This window comes from Tetrao urogallus, assembly GCF_951394365.1.
Source record: "Tetrao urogallus genome assembly, chromosome: 9".
NCBI classification, from domain to species: domain Eukaryota; kingdom Metazoa; phylum Chordata; class Aves; order Galliformes; family Phasianidae; genus Tetrao; species Tetrao urogallus.
In genome coordinates, this window is record NC_136822.1 from 15,148,065 (window position 1) to 15,165,404 (window position 17,340).

General features: G+C 43.0%; 1 protein-coding gene across 2 annotated transcripts in view; it reads right to left on the reverse strand.

The window, feature by feature from the left end:
* Nucleotides 1–2,526: 2,526 nt before the first annotated feature.
* Nucleotides 2,527–17,340, reverse strand: part of ABCC5 (ATP binding cassette subfamily C member 5) — a gene marked incomplete at both ends in the record, with an annotated part of 36,944 nt that continues 22,130 nt past the window's right edge. For both annotated transcript variants that reach the window (XM_079539559.1, XM_079539558.1), the window contains 20 exons: nucleotides 2,527–2,628; nucleotides 3,330–3,494; nucleotides 3,784–3,897; nucleotides 4,359–4,437; nucleotides 4,852–5,011; nucleotides 5,599–5,788; nucleotides 7,184–7,273; nucleotides 7,684–7,870; nucleotides 8,615–8,743; nucleotides 8,876–9,029; nucleotides 9,495–9,624; nucleotides 9,998–10,144; nucleotides 11,152–11,336; nucleotides 12,005–12,107; nucleotides 13,469–13,612; nucleotides 13,843–14,046; nucleotides 14,531–14,603; nucleotides 15,216–15,340; nucleotides 15,460–15,531; nucleotides 16,905–17,255. In XM_079539559.1, coding sequence (XP_079395685.1) covers nucleotides 2,527–2,628; nucleotides 3,330–3,494; nucleotides 3,784–3,897; nucleotides 4,359–4,437; nucleotides 4,852–5,011; nucleotides 5,599–5,788; nucleotides 7,184–7,273; nucleotides 7,684–7,870; nucleotides 8,615–8,743; nucleotides 8,876–9,029; nucleotides 9,495–9,624; nucleotides 9,998–10,144; nucleotides 11,152–11,336; nucleotides 12,005–12,107; nucleotides 13,469–13,612; nucleotides 13,843–14,046; nucleotides 14,531–14,603; nucleotides 15,216–15,340; nucleotides 15,460–15,531; nucleotides 16,905–17,255 — 2,904 coding nt within the window. The remainder of the gene's footprint in view (nucleotides 2,629–3,329; nucleotides 3,495–3,783; nucleotides 3,898–4,358; nucleotides 4,438–4,851; nucleotides 5,012–5,598; nucleotides 5,789–7,183; nucleotides 7,274–7,683; nucleotides 7,871–8,614; nucleotides 8,744–8,875; nucleotides 9,030–9,494; nucleotides 9,625–9,997; nucleotides 10,145–11,151; nucleotides 11,337–12,004; nucleotides 12,108–13,468; nucleotides 13,613–13,842; nucleotides 14,047–14,530; nucleotides 14,604–15,215; nucleotides 15,341–15,459; nucleotides 15,532–16,904; nucleotides 17,256–17,340) is intronic.

The window sequence follows — 17,340 nt, forward strand, 5'->3', positions numbered from 1 at the left end:
ACTCAGACTGGCACAGCTTCAGGGCCCGACCTCAGATGTCATTATGCCCATCACACTGCAGAGCAATGTCGCTGGGTGTTTTTACAAGCCTCCAGCCTCCATTTTGTTTGACGTCCCAAGCGAGCGGTAATGCTGCACCAACCAGACAAGAGCAGACAAGCAGGAACACGTCCTTAGAATTTCCAACCTTAGGACAATCAGGACCTGTTGCACTCGGTGCCCAGAACGGATGAAATTCCCAAGGTCCATACAGCAAACCTGAAAGCTATCTTAGGTACGTTCCTCTCAAATTGTGCATCTGTTGCTCTTGGACCACGTTCACCAATTCAGAAGAGCACGACTGGTGTAGTGAATCCTGAGCGCAGCTCCCTCTCACAGCTATGCTAGTGTTAGCACCTAGTGAAAAGAGCAGTCTCACTTTGCCTCCCCTCAGGTGTGCCTTCCTGTCTCCTCTGTACAGCATTCTGATTTTGGAGGGTGGACTTTCTGCAAGTTAGCTTTCTGGGTCACTGCTGGCAAGAGCCAGGGCTGGCATCGGGAAAGCTGAAGGAACTCCCAGCCTGGAAGAAGAAGGAGGACAAGGTCAGTGGCAGCCTTAGGCCACTTCATATTCTCTCTCTCCCTTAAAAAGTATTCAGACTTCAACCAATGATGCTTTATGTGCTGCTGCCTTCAGGTCACAGTCTAAACCCTGTGAACAGTATGGTTTACCTGCCGTAGTGGTCAGAATGCTCGTTGCTGTGACCCTCCACTTGTGCCACTTTATAAACAGTAACACATGTAGGTAAAGAACATGAAAATATCCCAGCCTATAAGAATTTCTGTATTCCACCTGGCCTCCCCATTGCTATGACTTGAGCACTAGCATTATAAATCGTTACTCTCTGTCCTGCTCAGCACAGACATGCACTGCCAGCCTCCTCCACGCTGGAGGACACAAGTTACCCACTGCATTTGCTTGAAGAAAAAAAACCCACTCTGAAGGAAAAAAAATGAGGCTGTGGTGCAGAGAGGAGAAGAAAGCCAGGCTGCAACAACTGACACAGGGCTCAGAAAGGTGAGAAGTGATTTACACACTCAAAACAAACCGCTGAAGCCAATACAATTTACAAAACCCAAAATAGTTTTATTTACTTTTCAGATTTTTGCCTCGGCGAGACATTCTGCAAACATGCTAAGGCTACAAAATGCCCAAGTTGACAAAGACATGCAACGCTGACCATTCCATAAGTCACGGCTATTAGAGGAGCGACCGTGCCCACCGGGCCGCAGGTCCCGTCGGACAGGGATGGCGTACAGTGATCATGGCAACGCACTACACAGGACCTAGTAACCTGAGGTAGGTCTCTTCACAGTAAGAAAACAACATCCTACACCAGTGTTACATCCTGATCAGCAGGAACCCGTCGGAAGTTCCCGGAGACGTGGAGTGGGGGACTGTTTCCTTAACAAGTGTGCAATAAAGAAACAGGAAACATCGATGTTGTTTGACCTTAGTATACGTGAGCGGAACAAAGAGTTAGTGTTACTCATGCCAGTGAAAGCCAACCTAAACCTCTGAGGGGTGTTAGCAGCTTCAAGATAAAGGAGTCAGTCAGTTGGAGCAACTTGGAAAAGGCTTTCCTGCCAGCATACAGGGTAATGGTTTGAACCTTACGATTAATTTGTTACACATCATTCCATAAACAGTTACATTCTGGTTGTGTTAGATCAGCGAAGCAGAAAGAGCATAAACCCTGCTGACACAGTCAGAAATACTGCATCGAGACACTGAGAAAATGAGGCCTTAACGTGACCCAGAAGTGGTTCTCCAGTCAGGAGATCACTAAAAACCCTGCTTTGGGAAAGCATTATGGCAAGCAGCAGCTGCTGCCGTGTGAACACGAGCGATGCTCCAAACAGCTCTGATAAATTACAATGCTATAGAGTTACACCACAGTGCTCTTCTCCCCTGTGCTAGACAACAATGTGACAATAAAGGACACTATTGCAAAGCTTCACTTCCACTCAGACACGCAGAAAATCTGGCACTAGGAAAAGACGCTGTAGGAGACAAAATGGTGTCTGATACAGCCTGATAACAAAGCCAGATCTCGGGTACCATAAACTGTACAAAAATGATAGAAAAGAATATGCACTGTTATTAATACAGTGCTTATTTTAATATAAAATAAACAGCTTACATTTCCACTGTAAATATAGGCTATATACAGAATTATGTATAGATATAGCTACATGTATAAAGCTTCATTATAGGCCTCTGATACATTTATAACTATGGCTCCCTGAGCCATTCGTAGAGTGCATTTAATAACCAAAAAATTAGTAATATGATTATGGAATAAATACAATAATAAAAACATGAAGAATTCTTCTGACACGGGTTTAAAAACTCTCTGGCTTGACATACTGTGCTAAAAAATAAAAGATGAAAAGGCAATAATCTGCTTGGAGGAGGAGGGAGAGCTGGCCTGCCACAGGCAGGGAGTGTAGCTCTCCCAAATTAAAGTGACTTTGCCCTGAATTTTAGCCCTTGACAGCGACCTTGTTCTCTGCAGCAGCAAACATAGCATAGAAGCGCGAGTTCTCATTGGCCAGGAGGGCAGACGGCGTGTCGAATTCCACCACCTAAAAACAAACAAGGCAGGTAAAGCACGTCAGGAGGAGCAGCAGAAGATGGATTCCCACCCACGCCCCCTTGGACCTGTCACACGGCAGTGAGGAAGACAAAACTTGGCAGCCTTTAGGTGAGACAACAGACAGTGAAAGCATCTGCCTTCATGCTCTCACGCTATAACCAGGGATGTTTAAACTACACTACACAGATGCTGGGAGAACCCAGCAGGCAGCAACCTCTGGTGGCTCTGGCAAACAAACTGAGGCAGATGCTGTGAAGAAATTTTACTTTCTTTACATTCAAGAGTGTTCTCAAGTGTTCCTACATTTCCCTTTAAGTGTTTATAGCCTAAAAAGTGCTTATCTGTCACATGTCAGTTTGGTATCAGAATGCTTTGCAAACTGCTGCTGAGCTCCAGCAGAGGTGCTTACATCGTTACCCATACCAAAATTAAACCTACAAAGGACAATTAAAAACACTTTAAGGAGTTTGTCACCCTGTGGTATTTTCTTGGAATGTAAAAGAGATTTTTCCATCTTTGATCTTGTCATGTTGAGGCAATTACTGACGTCGTTGGAGAATTACAACCAAGGATGTGAAGGAACACACAGGATTTTCTACAGCAATGCCAGCTGTTCCTTCAGTTTAGCCCATACACGTGGCACCACCAGACTGCAACAGGAACTGAAGCCACACAAGTCTTTCTGCTCACCTGTCCTTGTGTTAGCACCATGATCCGATCGGAACCCAGTACAGTATGCAGGCGATGAGCAATTGTTAACATCGTGCAGTCTGCAAATGCCTCTCTGATGGTCTCCTGAATCAGCAAGTCAGTCTCTGTGTCCATAGCAGCTGTTGCTTCATCCAGTATCAAAATCTGAAAGCAGTGCATAATCCTGGCTGTTACTTCACAGTGACTCTGTCCCTTTCTGAATATCGAAATATGCAGAACGGGCTGAATTGCCAGCTGTGGCAACTCCTGGTCACAGCAATCTTTACAGAGTTGTGGTCACAAAGGTAGTTTTGACAAGCACCATTTCACCCTACACCAGTATCTGCTGGTGCAACCCCTGTGCCAGCTTGAATAAATCTGAATGAAAAAGAAAGCCATCTCTCAATGCTACCAATCTGATATCACCAGCTATTTCTCCCATCAACAAGCTCACCTTGCAGCGACGCAGCAGAGCTCGAGCTATGCACAGTAACTGCCTCTCTCCAACTGAAAAGTTTTCCCCATTTTCCATTACTTCTGAGTCAAGTTTCATAGGCAGCTGGGCAACCTGCATGGGAAAGAAGACAGAAAAAAGCCTCAGAGCTGAACAGGCCTTTTGTGTCTCTAAGGCACGAGTGCCACAGCATGGAGACTTGCTGCAGAAAGCCTCACAAAGGACAGATTTTAACTGCTGTATGAATATGCATGTGTGACATTTACACTTAAAAATGTAAATGCAGAATGCACATCTACCTAAGGCACACAGAACAGCATCACTTTTGAAATTCTGTAGATCCTGAAGAGTCTCTGTGATGGAGCAATGCTCTGCTGTGCTATGTACTAAAGAGTAGCTTTTGAAAGGTGGCATTCTCCAAGCATTCCATCTCATCTTTAGAAATAAAGCATTGCAAAGGGAAAAAACTGCAGAGAAATACCTCTACAGGAGGGTCTCTGAATTAGCCACTAGTAGAATGTGTAGCTTGGAAAGCAAAACACAAACAGCTATCCCATAGACACCATAATACTTACACACTCCTTCATGTGAGTCCTCTCCAAAGCAACCCAGATTTGCTCCTCACTGTATTGATTGAAAGGATCCAAGTTTGATCTGGAGGGGGAAGCAGAAAGTGTAATCAGAATTTGTTTTTCAGCAACCAATGGCAAAACAGCAGTGCACTAATCTGTCCCGATGGACAATTCCCATCTAACATTCCACTGAGAGAATTTCCTTGCCAAGGAAATCAGATGTTCCCACTATATAAGTAGCCAAGAAATTACAGAGTAAAAACAGAAGACAAAGATGCAAAAATTTCAAGCAAATCTAAAGGAGAAGCAAGAGATCCACAAAGGATGATCACTGAGATGATTCCACATGGAGTCACCTAAGCCTATTTACCTGAGCTTTTTGCTCTGTTGTAAAAACAGAACAGAAGCCAGGATGCCTTTGTTCTAGTCACAAACTTCTCATTCAGTGTGAGCTGGCAGCTGCCTTTTCCTTCCTGACTTACTATGGTGCACTAACCTTACAGTGCCACTGAACAGCACCGGTTCCTGAGGGATTATTGAGAGTTTGCTGCGAAGATCTGCCAAACCAATGTCGTTTATTTTCACTCCATCAATTTTAATGCAGCCTCCAGACAGTTCAACCAAACGAAAGAGTGCCATTCCAAGGGAAGACTTCCCTAAAAACGAGACAGGAAAACATACCAGTGTAGAAACTAGTATCAGAATCACAGCAGATTTGAGACGAGACAGCATTTCGAAACTTGTCCTTTTAGTAGGAGTGGTGATTTAAAATAACCTGAAGTAAACAGTGGTGTAAGTGCTGAGGTTCGGCATTTAAACTTGTAAGCAGTAACAACTGCATATTTAAAAATCCCATTTTGGAGCTGGTGTAAAACGTCTTGCAATCAAACTCCTGAGACAGCATAGAGCCAAATCCGCCTGCGGCACCAGCACAAACATCTTCCATGACACTCAAATAAGCCACGATGAGCATTTGTAGGCAGCATCCTGTGCTGCTCAGTGGCTTGGGGTGTTAAACACTGTAAGCATATTGGGGCTCAGGCACAGAAGGATACGCCTCTGTTTTAAAAGGAAGCTTGTTTTTATTGTTTAGGGATCCCACTCACGTGTGTGTGTGAACAGAGTCCCCCACGGCCGCTTACTGGACCACTCTTAGGCAATCAACTTATTCAAACACAGAAACCAGACCCACCAACCGTCCTGTAGCTGCAGTATGTTAGCTCTGCCTGGTGTTTCTCCTTACCCGAGCCCGTCCTTCCCACAATGCCAATCTTTTCCTTGGGTTTGATGGTAAAGGACACTTTTTTAAGCACCAGAGGGAGATTTTCTCGGTACCGCATCTCCGCGTTTTCAAAAACAACTTCACCTTCCTGCGGCCAATCCAGAGGGGGAGCTTTGTTCTTAATTCGAGCAGGAGCTTCCAGGGAAAGAGTCTTCAAAAAGAAAAGGAAAGTTCAGTTTCCAGTAAACAAAGCACTAAAAAGGAAAGCTGCAGCTTTCAGTAGCTCTCTGCAGACTCAGCCCACATCGGTGTGCAGCAGCTTTCAGATGAACGGTGTGGCTGGATACAGGACCAGTTCTCAGAAGCAGCTTCTCAGTCTCTCACTGCCACACTAGAATTCCCTGCTGCTGCCTCAATAATGACACTGGACCTTCTTCCCAACAGTGTTTTTCATCAATAGAATTAAAAATGTATTTTAGGCCTATTTTTTATGTCCACAATCTTATTGAGTTTTCTGGTCTTCCAAAAATTAGATGTGACATCTGCTATAATTCTGTGTCTCTTTGGCTGTGCTGTGCCAGGGTCTCCTCTGTTGATTCTGACACAGAAGAAAACACCTACATGAACTATTGTACAAATATTATTCTCCTATTCCTCATTCTTTCCTGTTTTGTTAAATCATTGAGCCAGTCAGGCCCCTTCCAGCTCTCTTTCACTGTTACAGCCCTCAGCAATAGTCCCTCATTTAAGCAGTTCACACCTTATGAAAAGCAGAACTTCTACAAATCAAAAGGATATTTAACATGTTTAAAACGAAGATCACTTTCTCATAGTTGCACAACCAGCCTCAGAGAATGGCAGAAATCCTGCCACGAGATAAATGTCACACAGCTTTAAGCACCTAAATGCAAACATCTCCACTGAATCACAACCCATCAACTCCTTCATAGTAACTACAAAGAAGTCAATATTTCTACACTGTGATTTCTCTGCATTTTAATAAAAAACATTCAGAATGGTTAATAATTGGCCTGTGGAGAGACCCTTTTTCTTACACTGCCTATAGAGAGATCCCACAAGGACTATGTCAGTTGTGGACACCTGCAGCAACCTAAGCCAGAGGCAGATTAATTGCACCCTCAAGGGTTTGAGAAAAACAATGGTCTTCTACCAAAGAACAGGCTCTCTCTGAGTTTGGTGCTCAAAAAACAACCTCAGTGCTTACACTGAAAGAAGCCAAGCCTCAAATTTGGTAAGACACCCAACCTTCCACTTTAGCTTCACAGCAGTTTCAGAGTTTCATAATAAAATGTCTGTCTGGAGAGATGAGCGAGACAAAGATAATTTCAAAAAGCATAACTTATTTGGGATCTCAAATGATAGCTGGTAACTCATAAAACTTGTAACTGTAGCCTACGACTACAGGCTTTGTCACTGAAGGCCAGGAGTGATAAACCATTTCACTTAGTGCAGTGAGAGGGATGAGGCAGTACCTGGCACACCGCTGTGTGGTACACATTTCATACTAAGGTGGACCATAGCTGGCTTCCTCTTCTTTTACCCTCGTGACAAACGAGAAATTCAGCTGAATGTGCTGCTGCCCTACCTTGATGTAGTGATCGATCCTCTCCACTGACGTGAAGCGAGCTTCTGTTTCTGAAGCAAGTCTGACTGTAAACTGGAATAACCCTGTTAACTGGATGATGGGAGGAAACAGAGAGAAATGTATCTTTTAATTGATTTAATGACTAAGCTAAAGGATACTTGCCACAAGTACTCTTGTCTTGGACCCCTTACATTTAACTTCAAGATAACCTTCATTTATGAATTGCTTCAAAAGCCAGAAGCTTAGGAAGGTTTCCCACAAGCAACAGCCTTAAGTGTTAGCCATCTGAATTCTGTAATGTTGTGTTATTACCACCAGGAGGCAGAAAAGGGCAAACAACAGAACCAGTAACCCTTCTGAGCCGTGATGCTGACCCCCAATTGACTTCCCCCCATCTTTTCCCATTCTTGTATATTTAGGAAGCATTCACTGGTCTGTTACTCTCACTTATTACTGTGAGGCACATTCAATAACAGAGTAAGTCATGCAGACACACTCACTTGCACAGCATATGAGATAGCCAGTCCAGCATAGGCTGGAGGAATCTGGCCATGCATCAGAACAATCATAAGGCCAGTGGTTGTGATAAGAGCAATGCTGATAATGTCCAGCCGTACAGCCAGCCAGCGCATTGCACAGCTGAACAGGTAAAATGGTGCCTGATTGTCATCAAGGAGCTCCTGATACCTGAAATACATAAATAAGATGTTAGTATACCTTCCTGAGCTCGCAGTGCTACAGAAAACCTAGCATTCTGCTATCTGATCTTGCAATTCAGTTTCACACCAATCACAGCTGCGCAGCAGAGTGCTTTCCTGCTCCATTTCATCTAAGCTGCTATCTAAGCACTGTCTTCCCAAAACCTCTGGGACAATTTTCTCTCGCTCCCACGCTGCTGGTCTCATGACACCTTGCACCTGCAGTATCTGACATCGTTACAGCAGGTTCTCATGGGAAGCAAATACCACTCACAGGAGAGAGGTCTCACTTTCCCTCACTATCAGTTGTTCTGCAGTTTTAGTTGACACCAGAGAAAACCAAACATAGTCCATGACAAAGTGGATAATAGTCACTCAAACACTTGATAAATTTTGTCTAGGTATACAGGTGCACAGCTCACCAATAGGCACACAGGGGATTAGTTAACATGCCAAAAAATTGCCCTCACCATTATCATTGCCACCTGCTGCAGAGAAGCCCAGGAAGGGGGCACTCATGTGGGACTCAAGCACTGTTCTTCCCAGTTGGCAACCAGACTTTTTCTTTCCCATTCTCCTTCTTGCCCTTCCTCATTTTTTCTCCCAAAAAATTAATTTTCACTGTTACACCAAATGTATGTCACCAGCTAAACACCAGTAAAGTCTTTCTGAATGTTAAGCTGTCACACTCTGCTTTTTGCTCCATCACTCTCAGCTAGGTATTCAGACTGACCTGTGCAGGAATTCCTGTCCTTTGTGGTATGCATGGATCGTGGAGAGCCCCTGTATGCTGGATGTAATGTGAGACAGGAACGGAGACTGCGTGATGTTATCCAGACGCTTGAGCTCTCGAATAAAGACTCTGGAAAGAAAGAAGCACTTTCAAGTGCCATGTACAACCACTGTACTGATGCATATATATTTAAAGATCCCCGTTTCCCTACTAACAGGTCAAAGTATCTCTACTTTTAGTCACAGCAGCTGAAGCACTTACCTAGACACAGCATGCAGAACCATGAACAGGACAATGAGGGGACCCACTGCCACCAGGAACCAAGGGAATACCCCAGAAATCACCCCCACACAGAAGAACACAAGGATAACGTTCTGGATGAACATTTCTGCTTGAAATGGCAAACGAACATCCACTGGAAAAGAACAAGGGAAAAAATTTTGAGTACAGGAGGCTAAAACAACCTGTATAAAGCAATTCAGTCCAGCTGTGCATCATCACTGACAGGAACAGTGGTTTCTCATGGCTGTTTTAGAATGCAAAATGTATGTCATCATTAGAGGCACTTTTATCTTCTTAAATGCTAGTTGTTCTTCCAATTATTCCCACTAACAGAAATAGCACTGATGCAGCTCTGACCGCATTACCACCTTTTCTGCTCATGAACTTCACTCTGATACTCCAGGTTCTCCTGCACTAACTGCTAAGACTGTCACATGCAGACTGCAGGTGCAAAAGCAGCTATGCATTTTCTTATAAGTGAACAGACAGACCTGAGATATCAGCTGCCTCCTACAAGCACAACCCTGCTATGTCCCAACTCCTGCTGAGTCTATTGCAAGTGACAAGAGAGACAGGGGTGGAATCTACACTGACATACCTTCATCCATGTCTTTGGAAAACCTGTTGAGAATCCGTCCAGTAGGCGTAGTGTCGAAGAACTTCATGGGGCTACGCAGAATCCGCCTGAAGAGCTCATCATGGAGCCTCGAGGATGCTCTGAGAGTTCCCTGACAGTGCAGCAGATGTTAGAGCGTTATGAAAAGATGTCTGTCTGTCTGTAACTGACACTGATCTCTCTCTCTCCAGGCATGAAAAAAAAATTCTGCCAATTTTCCCTCTTCAACTTTAAGTATAGCTTTTTTCCCCACACACTTTGCACTTTCAATCAGTGAAAGGAATTAATTCAAGCAAAAATTTAAGGGAAAGCGTGATACACCTCCAAGAGATGACACAATAGAGATCTTACAATCCATGATCTGACTTTATCTGGCTCCAAAGTGCCTCTCGAAGTCACCAAAATCCCAGAGACAGCAACGTGCCAAAGCAGGGATGGAGGGGCAGGGATGCATGAGAAAAGCATCAGGCAGCACTGACACTTACCTTCACAAAAACAACACCACGAACAGCTTTCAGAATCAACATCACTGCCATAGACAGTGCATAGATGCCAGCATAGTAGTGCATGTGGGGGTTATCTTTCATGCTGTTACTTATGACGGTGTCATTTCCCAAAGTCACAGTGGTGTTCTGCAGGAAATTCAAGGTTTCAGTGAATAGTTAAGATAAGGATTAAGCACATACTTATTTCACATGGTAGAATTTAACTGACCCCCATCACTGATTGTTTTTGACACTTCTATTCTAAAGAAAGTACTTCAGTAATCTTTGGATACTTCAGAAAGTGGTAGGTGATATGTGCTATTTCTGTAGCATCAGAAACTCCCTAAAAGGTTGTTTCATTTGATTCCTAATCTCCCATTCATACCTATTGTTCCTTGTGCTCTGCAGAACGTCAGATACTTGTACATCACCAGTGCTATTACACAGAACTATTCACCTTGGATGCGTGTTCATTGTCTCCTTAAGCACAGTTATTTTCTGCCAGGATGCAGAATTGCTTTAATAATACACTGTCATACATTTTTTTTAAGGTATATGTCAGATCTCATTATTTATTTTAGTATTGCTGGCAGTGTGCACTTCAATATCTATTCTCAGAGACCAGGATGTTTAAAGCATAACCAAAAAAAAAACAACCCACAAACCCAACAGTCATATTTGAATTTCTGAAGGCAATAAGACTTGCAATCAAAGCCCCTAGAGTGGAAAAGGCCCAAGCAATCTTCAGTCATTATATCCTTCAAAGCGGCTCCAGGAGTCATTTGACTTAAAGCCATAAACCATAACAAGAGTTTCCTGCTAGAGGTAAGGTCACATTCAAACAAAAGGCAGCACTAAAACCAGCAATTCTTCCTGCAGCTTGTTGGGGCCTCTTTCACATTTTCACTTCCTTCTCTTTGACAAACCAAGGCAAGGAACAAGAGGGCAGTATAAAACCCCATGAGCTATTACATCTTTTTCATTACTGGAGTTCTCATTCTTGAGATGGAACTCTCCAGCAAGATCACCTCTTGGGAAGCCTTACAACTTCAGTCAGGAAGCCCCGTTTGGTCTCCTGGGACTGCTTGGGACGAGTCTGAGAGCAATTCCCCTGCTCATTAAGCAAAAGAGAATAGAAATGCTGTTTATCTTACTCCGCTGCCTTGCTTGATCCAGAAACTCAGCCACCAGTTGCTAAAAGCCGTGCTGCCCACATTCAGCACAAACAGTGCCATTATCACAAGGAATGCAAAGGGGCCTCCGGCTGCCTGAATGTAGATGCCATAAACAGACCAGGGGACAGAGCCTTTGCCTTTCTCTTCCAACTGAACCAGCTGGCCTGTGAAACAAGAGGAGGGAGGAGTGAGGAAAGTTGCTCTTTTGTGAGTTTGTGAACATACACAAAACAAAAAAGTGGCTTCCACTCTGTACAGAATGCTTTCAGAAACGCTCATTATTTAATATGTGGAAAATAATGGTTGTTTTTCAAAAAGTCACAACTCTTCTGCAGAATCATTCAAGTCTGAAAAAGCTTAATCAGCACAGACTTCAATACTACGAGTCTCACCAAGGCTTCTAAAATCCTGCTAAAGGTCAAAGTTAACATTAAACAGATAACTCCACAACAAAGGTCAGGCCTTCAGATTCCTCATACATAAACATCAAGTCCTGCCTAGGAATGTGCAAGTGCCAAGCCACACACACTGCCTTCTTCAGATAAGAGAAGAGGTGGTGCTGGAGACAGAGCACTGTGAACTCCTTCACACCAGTGGCATCTGATCCGTGGCAGACTGACCAAACTTCTCATCACTGTGCTGGCACCAACACTGAATGAATTCCTGAATGCTCTCTGCCCGCTGCCTGAGTCCCATCGACCGCAATGAACCGCCAGCACTTGAGAGAGCTTTCCAAACCTAAGAGGTGCATTCACAATGAAGTTTGAAAGCAAACATTTTGAGCTTATCAGTGTATGAATAACTGCAGTACAAAACTCAACCACGTAGTTACCCTCTTCCTTCTTCACAACCTTCTCCTTCTTCACAGAGCCCGCTTTGGTGCCTTTATCCTGGGGTCTTTTCAGTGAACTGTTTGTGTTCTTCTTTATGTTAATCTGTGGGAAAACAGTGACACAAAACATACAGGAATAATTTTCCTTTACATTTTCACAGCTGAACCAAAAGTTCTTCTTAATAAGCTGCCTCCTAAACATAAAAGCTTTCAAAAGCATAGCACTGATTTCAGGGGAGATATAAATTTCGCTGTTATAATGGATGATTGCCAACTCTGATGGATTCAATTCTCCTTCTCTATTGACCTGAGCTGCTACAAATCTGCACTGGTGGTGTGCAAGGTTTAGTTTTAAGCCATTTTGGAAATATATGCATACGTAGTAGAACTATACTTCTACTACAGAGAGATACAATCTCCCATGTCCCTTAGAATAATAACTCAATGTTATTAAGAGGCTTTGTTTTCCCCAGATACTCCCTCTAGCCTTTCTCCCAGGAGAGCTCTTTGTGAAACATCTCTAAGGACTAAGTCAGGCTTCCAGAAATCAGATGTCCAAACACTAAACTGCTCACACAACTGCTGTTCTAAACCTGGCCACATTCCCACAAAATGGAAATGACTGTCTGGTCAGAGGCAGCTCAGTTTAACTGAAACCCCCTACACATCTTCAGGAACATCAGCCACCTCCCTGCACCGTAAGTGACAAGAGACACCTGGCACACATCAAACCACAGAGAATCCAACTCCACAATCCCTTTCCTCTTATCCTGCAAGGAATGCAAATCAGTGCTCTCTCTGTGAGCTAGTGTTTATAGAGAGACATTGAAGGTCAGCCAAGCGTGCAGGCTGGAGAATCTCATGTTAACTGTCATTACATTCATTTTGAAACAGCAGTCCTATAATCTTCAAGTCTCACAATGGATATGCAGAGTAGTATGTGACATTCCTTTGCTTCTTTCACTAACATTCCACCGAGCACCTTCTATCTGTACACTTACCACAATGCTAACTTCTCACAGAACTGCAGGGGTTGGAAGGGCCTCAAAGATTGAGTCAGTAATTCCTTTTTTTTTTTTTTTTTAATCCTGAAATGTATGAGTAAGGATTCTTTCATCAATTGAAAAAATAGGCTGCTGATACCTTGTGTTTCTTACTCCAAAGAATAACTTCCAGAAACAAACAGGACAAAAGTGGGAAAAATCAAGTAACTGAAAATTTAAACGTATATCCTACTGAATGGAGACAAGAAAACAATTTCTTTCATCTTCTACACATGGGCTCACTGGTAGAGTCCCTTCTATTATGCATTTCTCCAACTAAGAATTGTGATTGCAAATACAATGTGATAAAGCACAGATGATTCCACCACAAGCATACTGGTCAGACCAATACGTGAAGCTATTTTTCACTTTTCCATTTCACTGGAAAAATCAGAATGCTTTAGAATGGACAAACAAGTACCTCAATATGTGGTGTTTCTCCCAGTTGTAGGTTATTAAAAATGGTTGCATAGTCCCCACTTAAATTCATTAATTCCTCGTGACTTCCTCGTTCAGTGATGCAACCTTCTTTCATGAAGATCACTTCATCACAGTCAACAAGATACTGCAGAGAACAACAGCAAGAACAAGTCTTTATCCCTGTGCCTAATAAAGAATTAGATCACGCTCTGCACACACGCAGAAAGCTAGTTTATAAAGCTCAACTACACACTGTATAGAGACAGAGCTTTGCTGTAACAAGTTGGGGCACAGCAGTCTGCAGTCCAAAGGTAACTGACCAGACAGCATTACAGGGGAGTCCAAGAAAGCAAGCATGAGAGATGTAGTTAGTACCTGAAGCTGATGAGTGATGAAAAGGACAGTCTTTGACTTCAAGTGCTTCCTTATTGCACTGTTAAAAATGTGATTTCCAACATGAGCATCTAAGGCACTAAGGGGATCATCAAGGATGTAGATGTCCCTGTCACTGTACAGGGCTCGGGCCAGACTGATTCTCTGGCGCTGTCCTCCGCTCAGATTCGCCCCTCGTTCCCCGATCTGTACAGACACAAGCTTGTTACTTTATTTCTATGGCACTGTGATGCAGATATTCAGAACTCAAGAGATGACCGGAATGAAGCAGACCGCAGTATTTTGCCTCTATATAAACCACACACAGCTGTACACCACAGCATTACACATACATTCTATGTCTACACCTTTCTGAAATGCATTATGCAGTCTAACTCAAGGTTAACATGCTTCAAGTGTTGCAGCACTTTTCTGCTTAGCTATTTTAAATCAAGTTCAAATAGCTCCTGTTTAGGCAGCAAAATACACAGTGAAAAACTCCCATAATGGTAACCTCTAAGCCAAAAACATGGCACTACCCTCAATAGCTTTGGTGCTCAAGGTGCATCCAGCAGCTCGGCTTATTTGCACAGCATTATTACGGTGTTCCCCCTCACTCCAGTTCAGCAAATTAAAATTCTACTTTTTTTTTTGCAACTACTAAGTAGTTTATTATAAGCAAAGTTTATACCTCTGTCAGGTCCCCATTTGGAAGGATGGCTAGGTCAGGTCTTAGACAGCAACCATTCAACACAGTATTATATCTAAAGAACATGGATTAGATAAGTAATAAGAACACTTTTCTTTCCCAAAGTATCTAACTAGCACAGCATTATTTCACTTTCTACACTAACAGCAGACATTCCATCAGTCTTAAGCAAATGATCTGCCTTCGATTCCCAAGAGAAAAGTTTGGATAATAATTTATTATCAACTTCTCATGTCCTGGAAAGGTAACGAGGCAATTTATTTTCAAGGATTGCTAGCATAGGTCCCAGGGGTGGCCTCCACTAGAAGAAGGTCACATAATGTGCCCAAACATAGCAAAGGGAGTCATTGTACTCAGAGGGCAGGGCCAGGACAGCAAGAGCAAATGTCATTTCAGTGCTGCTCCACAGCAGCTGCTACAAGCAGAGGTCGGATGGCACTTAAGCATGAGGTGCAGCCCTCACCGCAGAGGAGCAGTGACAGCCATCAGCCACAGCGACCACACACAAGAGATTCAGACTCTTAAATGAATCTTAAAGGAGTCTGAAAGACAGATCTCCAAAAGCAGGGGTAGGTTTTAACTGCAGCACACTCTGCATTAAGTTTTCCTTCACTTGGGCCAAGAATTCCTAAGCTTTCGTGGAAATGAGCAAACATTTCTGACAAACCTTTCTTCATCGTACTCTTTGCCAAACAGGATGTTGTCCCGAAGCGTGGCATTGAGAATCCAGGCCTGCTGGGCCACATATGCAAATGTTCCACTTACTGCAATGCTACCCTCCAAAAGGGTCATCTGGAATTCAAAACCATGAAATTATGCCAGGCCATATCTATAGACAGTCTCCTACACAGGGTAAATAAGCAAAATGGGAGATAAGAAAGAAGAGCAGAAGTCAAAAGAGAACATCTCACCTGTCCTAAAATTGCTGAAATAAGTGAAGTTTTTCCACTCCCCACACTGCCACAGATTCCAACAAGTCTTCCCTAGACAGAAAAACAACATACGTATGGTAGTCATTACATTCATTAATTACATTCTCCATCCCTTTCAGGACTACCCTTTTATCTCAGAGATTAGAACCAGACAGTAATGACAACTGAAAAAGGACAAAATAGAAATGCAAGTGAGTCAATGTTCTAATTCTCCAAAAATAAACACTGAATACTTTTGCACTGTGGACTAAAACCAGAGAGACTCCACAGGTGAAAAGGAATGTATCTTAAGATCAGTTTCCTTCTGACTGAGCCTGACAGAAGCCCAAGCCCACAGAATACTGCACTCAGCCAAAGATCCAAGGTCTGCCTGAACACAGTACACCAAGATGCTCCTGAGAGCCTGGTTTCCAAAGTCCTTTTGCTGTCTTCAGTGGGTGACAGACCAGATTAAGAAAAAAAGAATCTGTATCTTAGTCAGCAAATAAAAAAGGACATGACTGCTGTGAAAAGAAAAAAATCCACAGATAAATGAAAGGTTTCACACAACTGATTTACAACACCTGGTCAGTGTGATAAGAAAAAACAAAGAGGGGAGGACTGAACAAAAAGCAGATTTTCAGAAATACACATCCATTAGAAATCTCAGACTGTAAGATACAATTTGCTAAAAACCACAGACCAAGAAAAAGCTGGAATCCAGTCACTCTGAAGCAGTTATCTGCAATAAAATGGGTGGGCTGCTATCCACATCTAACAAGGAATACATTCAGAAAAACTGTTCTTCTTCCTTCCATTAAAAAAATGTTAAAGTGGGCAAAAAGGGTACACAGCTGCTTTTATATTTGTAAAAGATACCATGTATTACTTGGAAGATTCTCTTTGAGTTTATATATGCTTTTACCTGTCTTGGAATGAGGACTCCAATTGTTTCTTGAAAATCTTTCTTTGTCCTTCTACCGCATTAAAATTCTCAGTGAATTAGTTGTGCATTCTTCAATTAAAATCCACTGTTATATTCTATTGGAACACTTAATCAACTAAAACGTTTAGTCAGAATATAGCTGAGATGCTATGAAATTGTCAGATGGCTGCTGGAATTAACCATCCACCAATAGCTCACCTACATTTCTCTGCTGATTCTTTAAGCTCAATAGCTCAGATACTAAAAGCTACAGGTAGCAAAACCACGATATGAAGCCTGTATATCCTGCAGCGTCCCATAGGCTGTTTGCAAAGATCCAGTTTGCTAAAATGTACAGCTGTTTATATCTAGATCAGACGCTGCATCCTAGATACTACAGCTGCCGTGGATTTGAAAGCAGTGCTCAAAAGCAATACGCTTCATTTCACATTCTTTATTCCAAAGGACAGCTAAATATGAGGCCTTCTGAGAGCTCACATTTTCTCCTTTCTTCTCTTACCTTTTCTATCTCCAAGTCAATGTTGTACAGAGTCCTCTGAAGCCGAAGGTTAACCAGGTGGATGATTCTGTTCTCCTCCTCGGGGCTAGGATGGTCATCACTGTCCACTAGAAGATGGCCCTTCTGTTCTGCCAGCACAGCTTGCTGTCCCTCATTCTGCAGCTTCATTTTCTCTTTCTTGCCCTTGGTTACTTTCTTGTCTTTTTTCACTTTGGGGGTCAACTTTGGTGAGCTCTGGACGCTGGCGTGGGAGAAGTCCCAAGCCAAGGTAGCATTTTTCACCTCTATCGCGGTGTGAGGATTGGCTGGTTTTTTCTTTATCATATGAACCTCTTCCATTAGAAATAAACTCTGATAGGAGTTGTGAGAGAGGTGTAAAGATGAGACACCTGATCAAGACTGGGAGACAAGCCTATGGCACACTCACGCAGCAAAA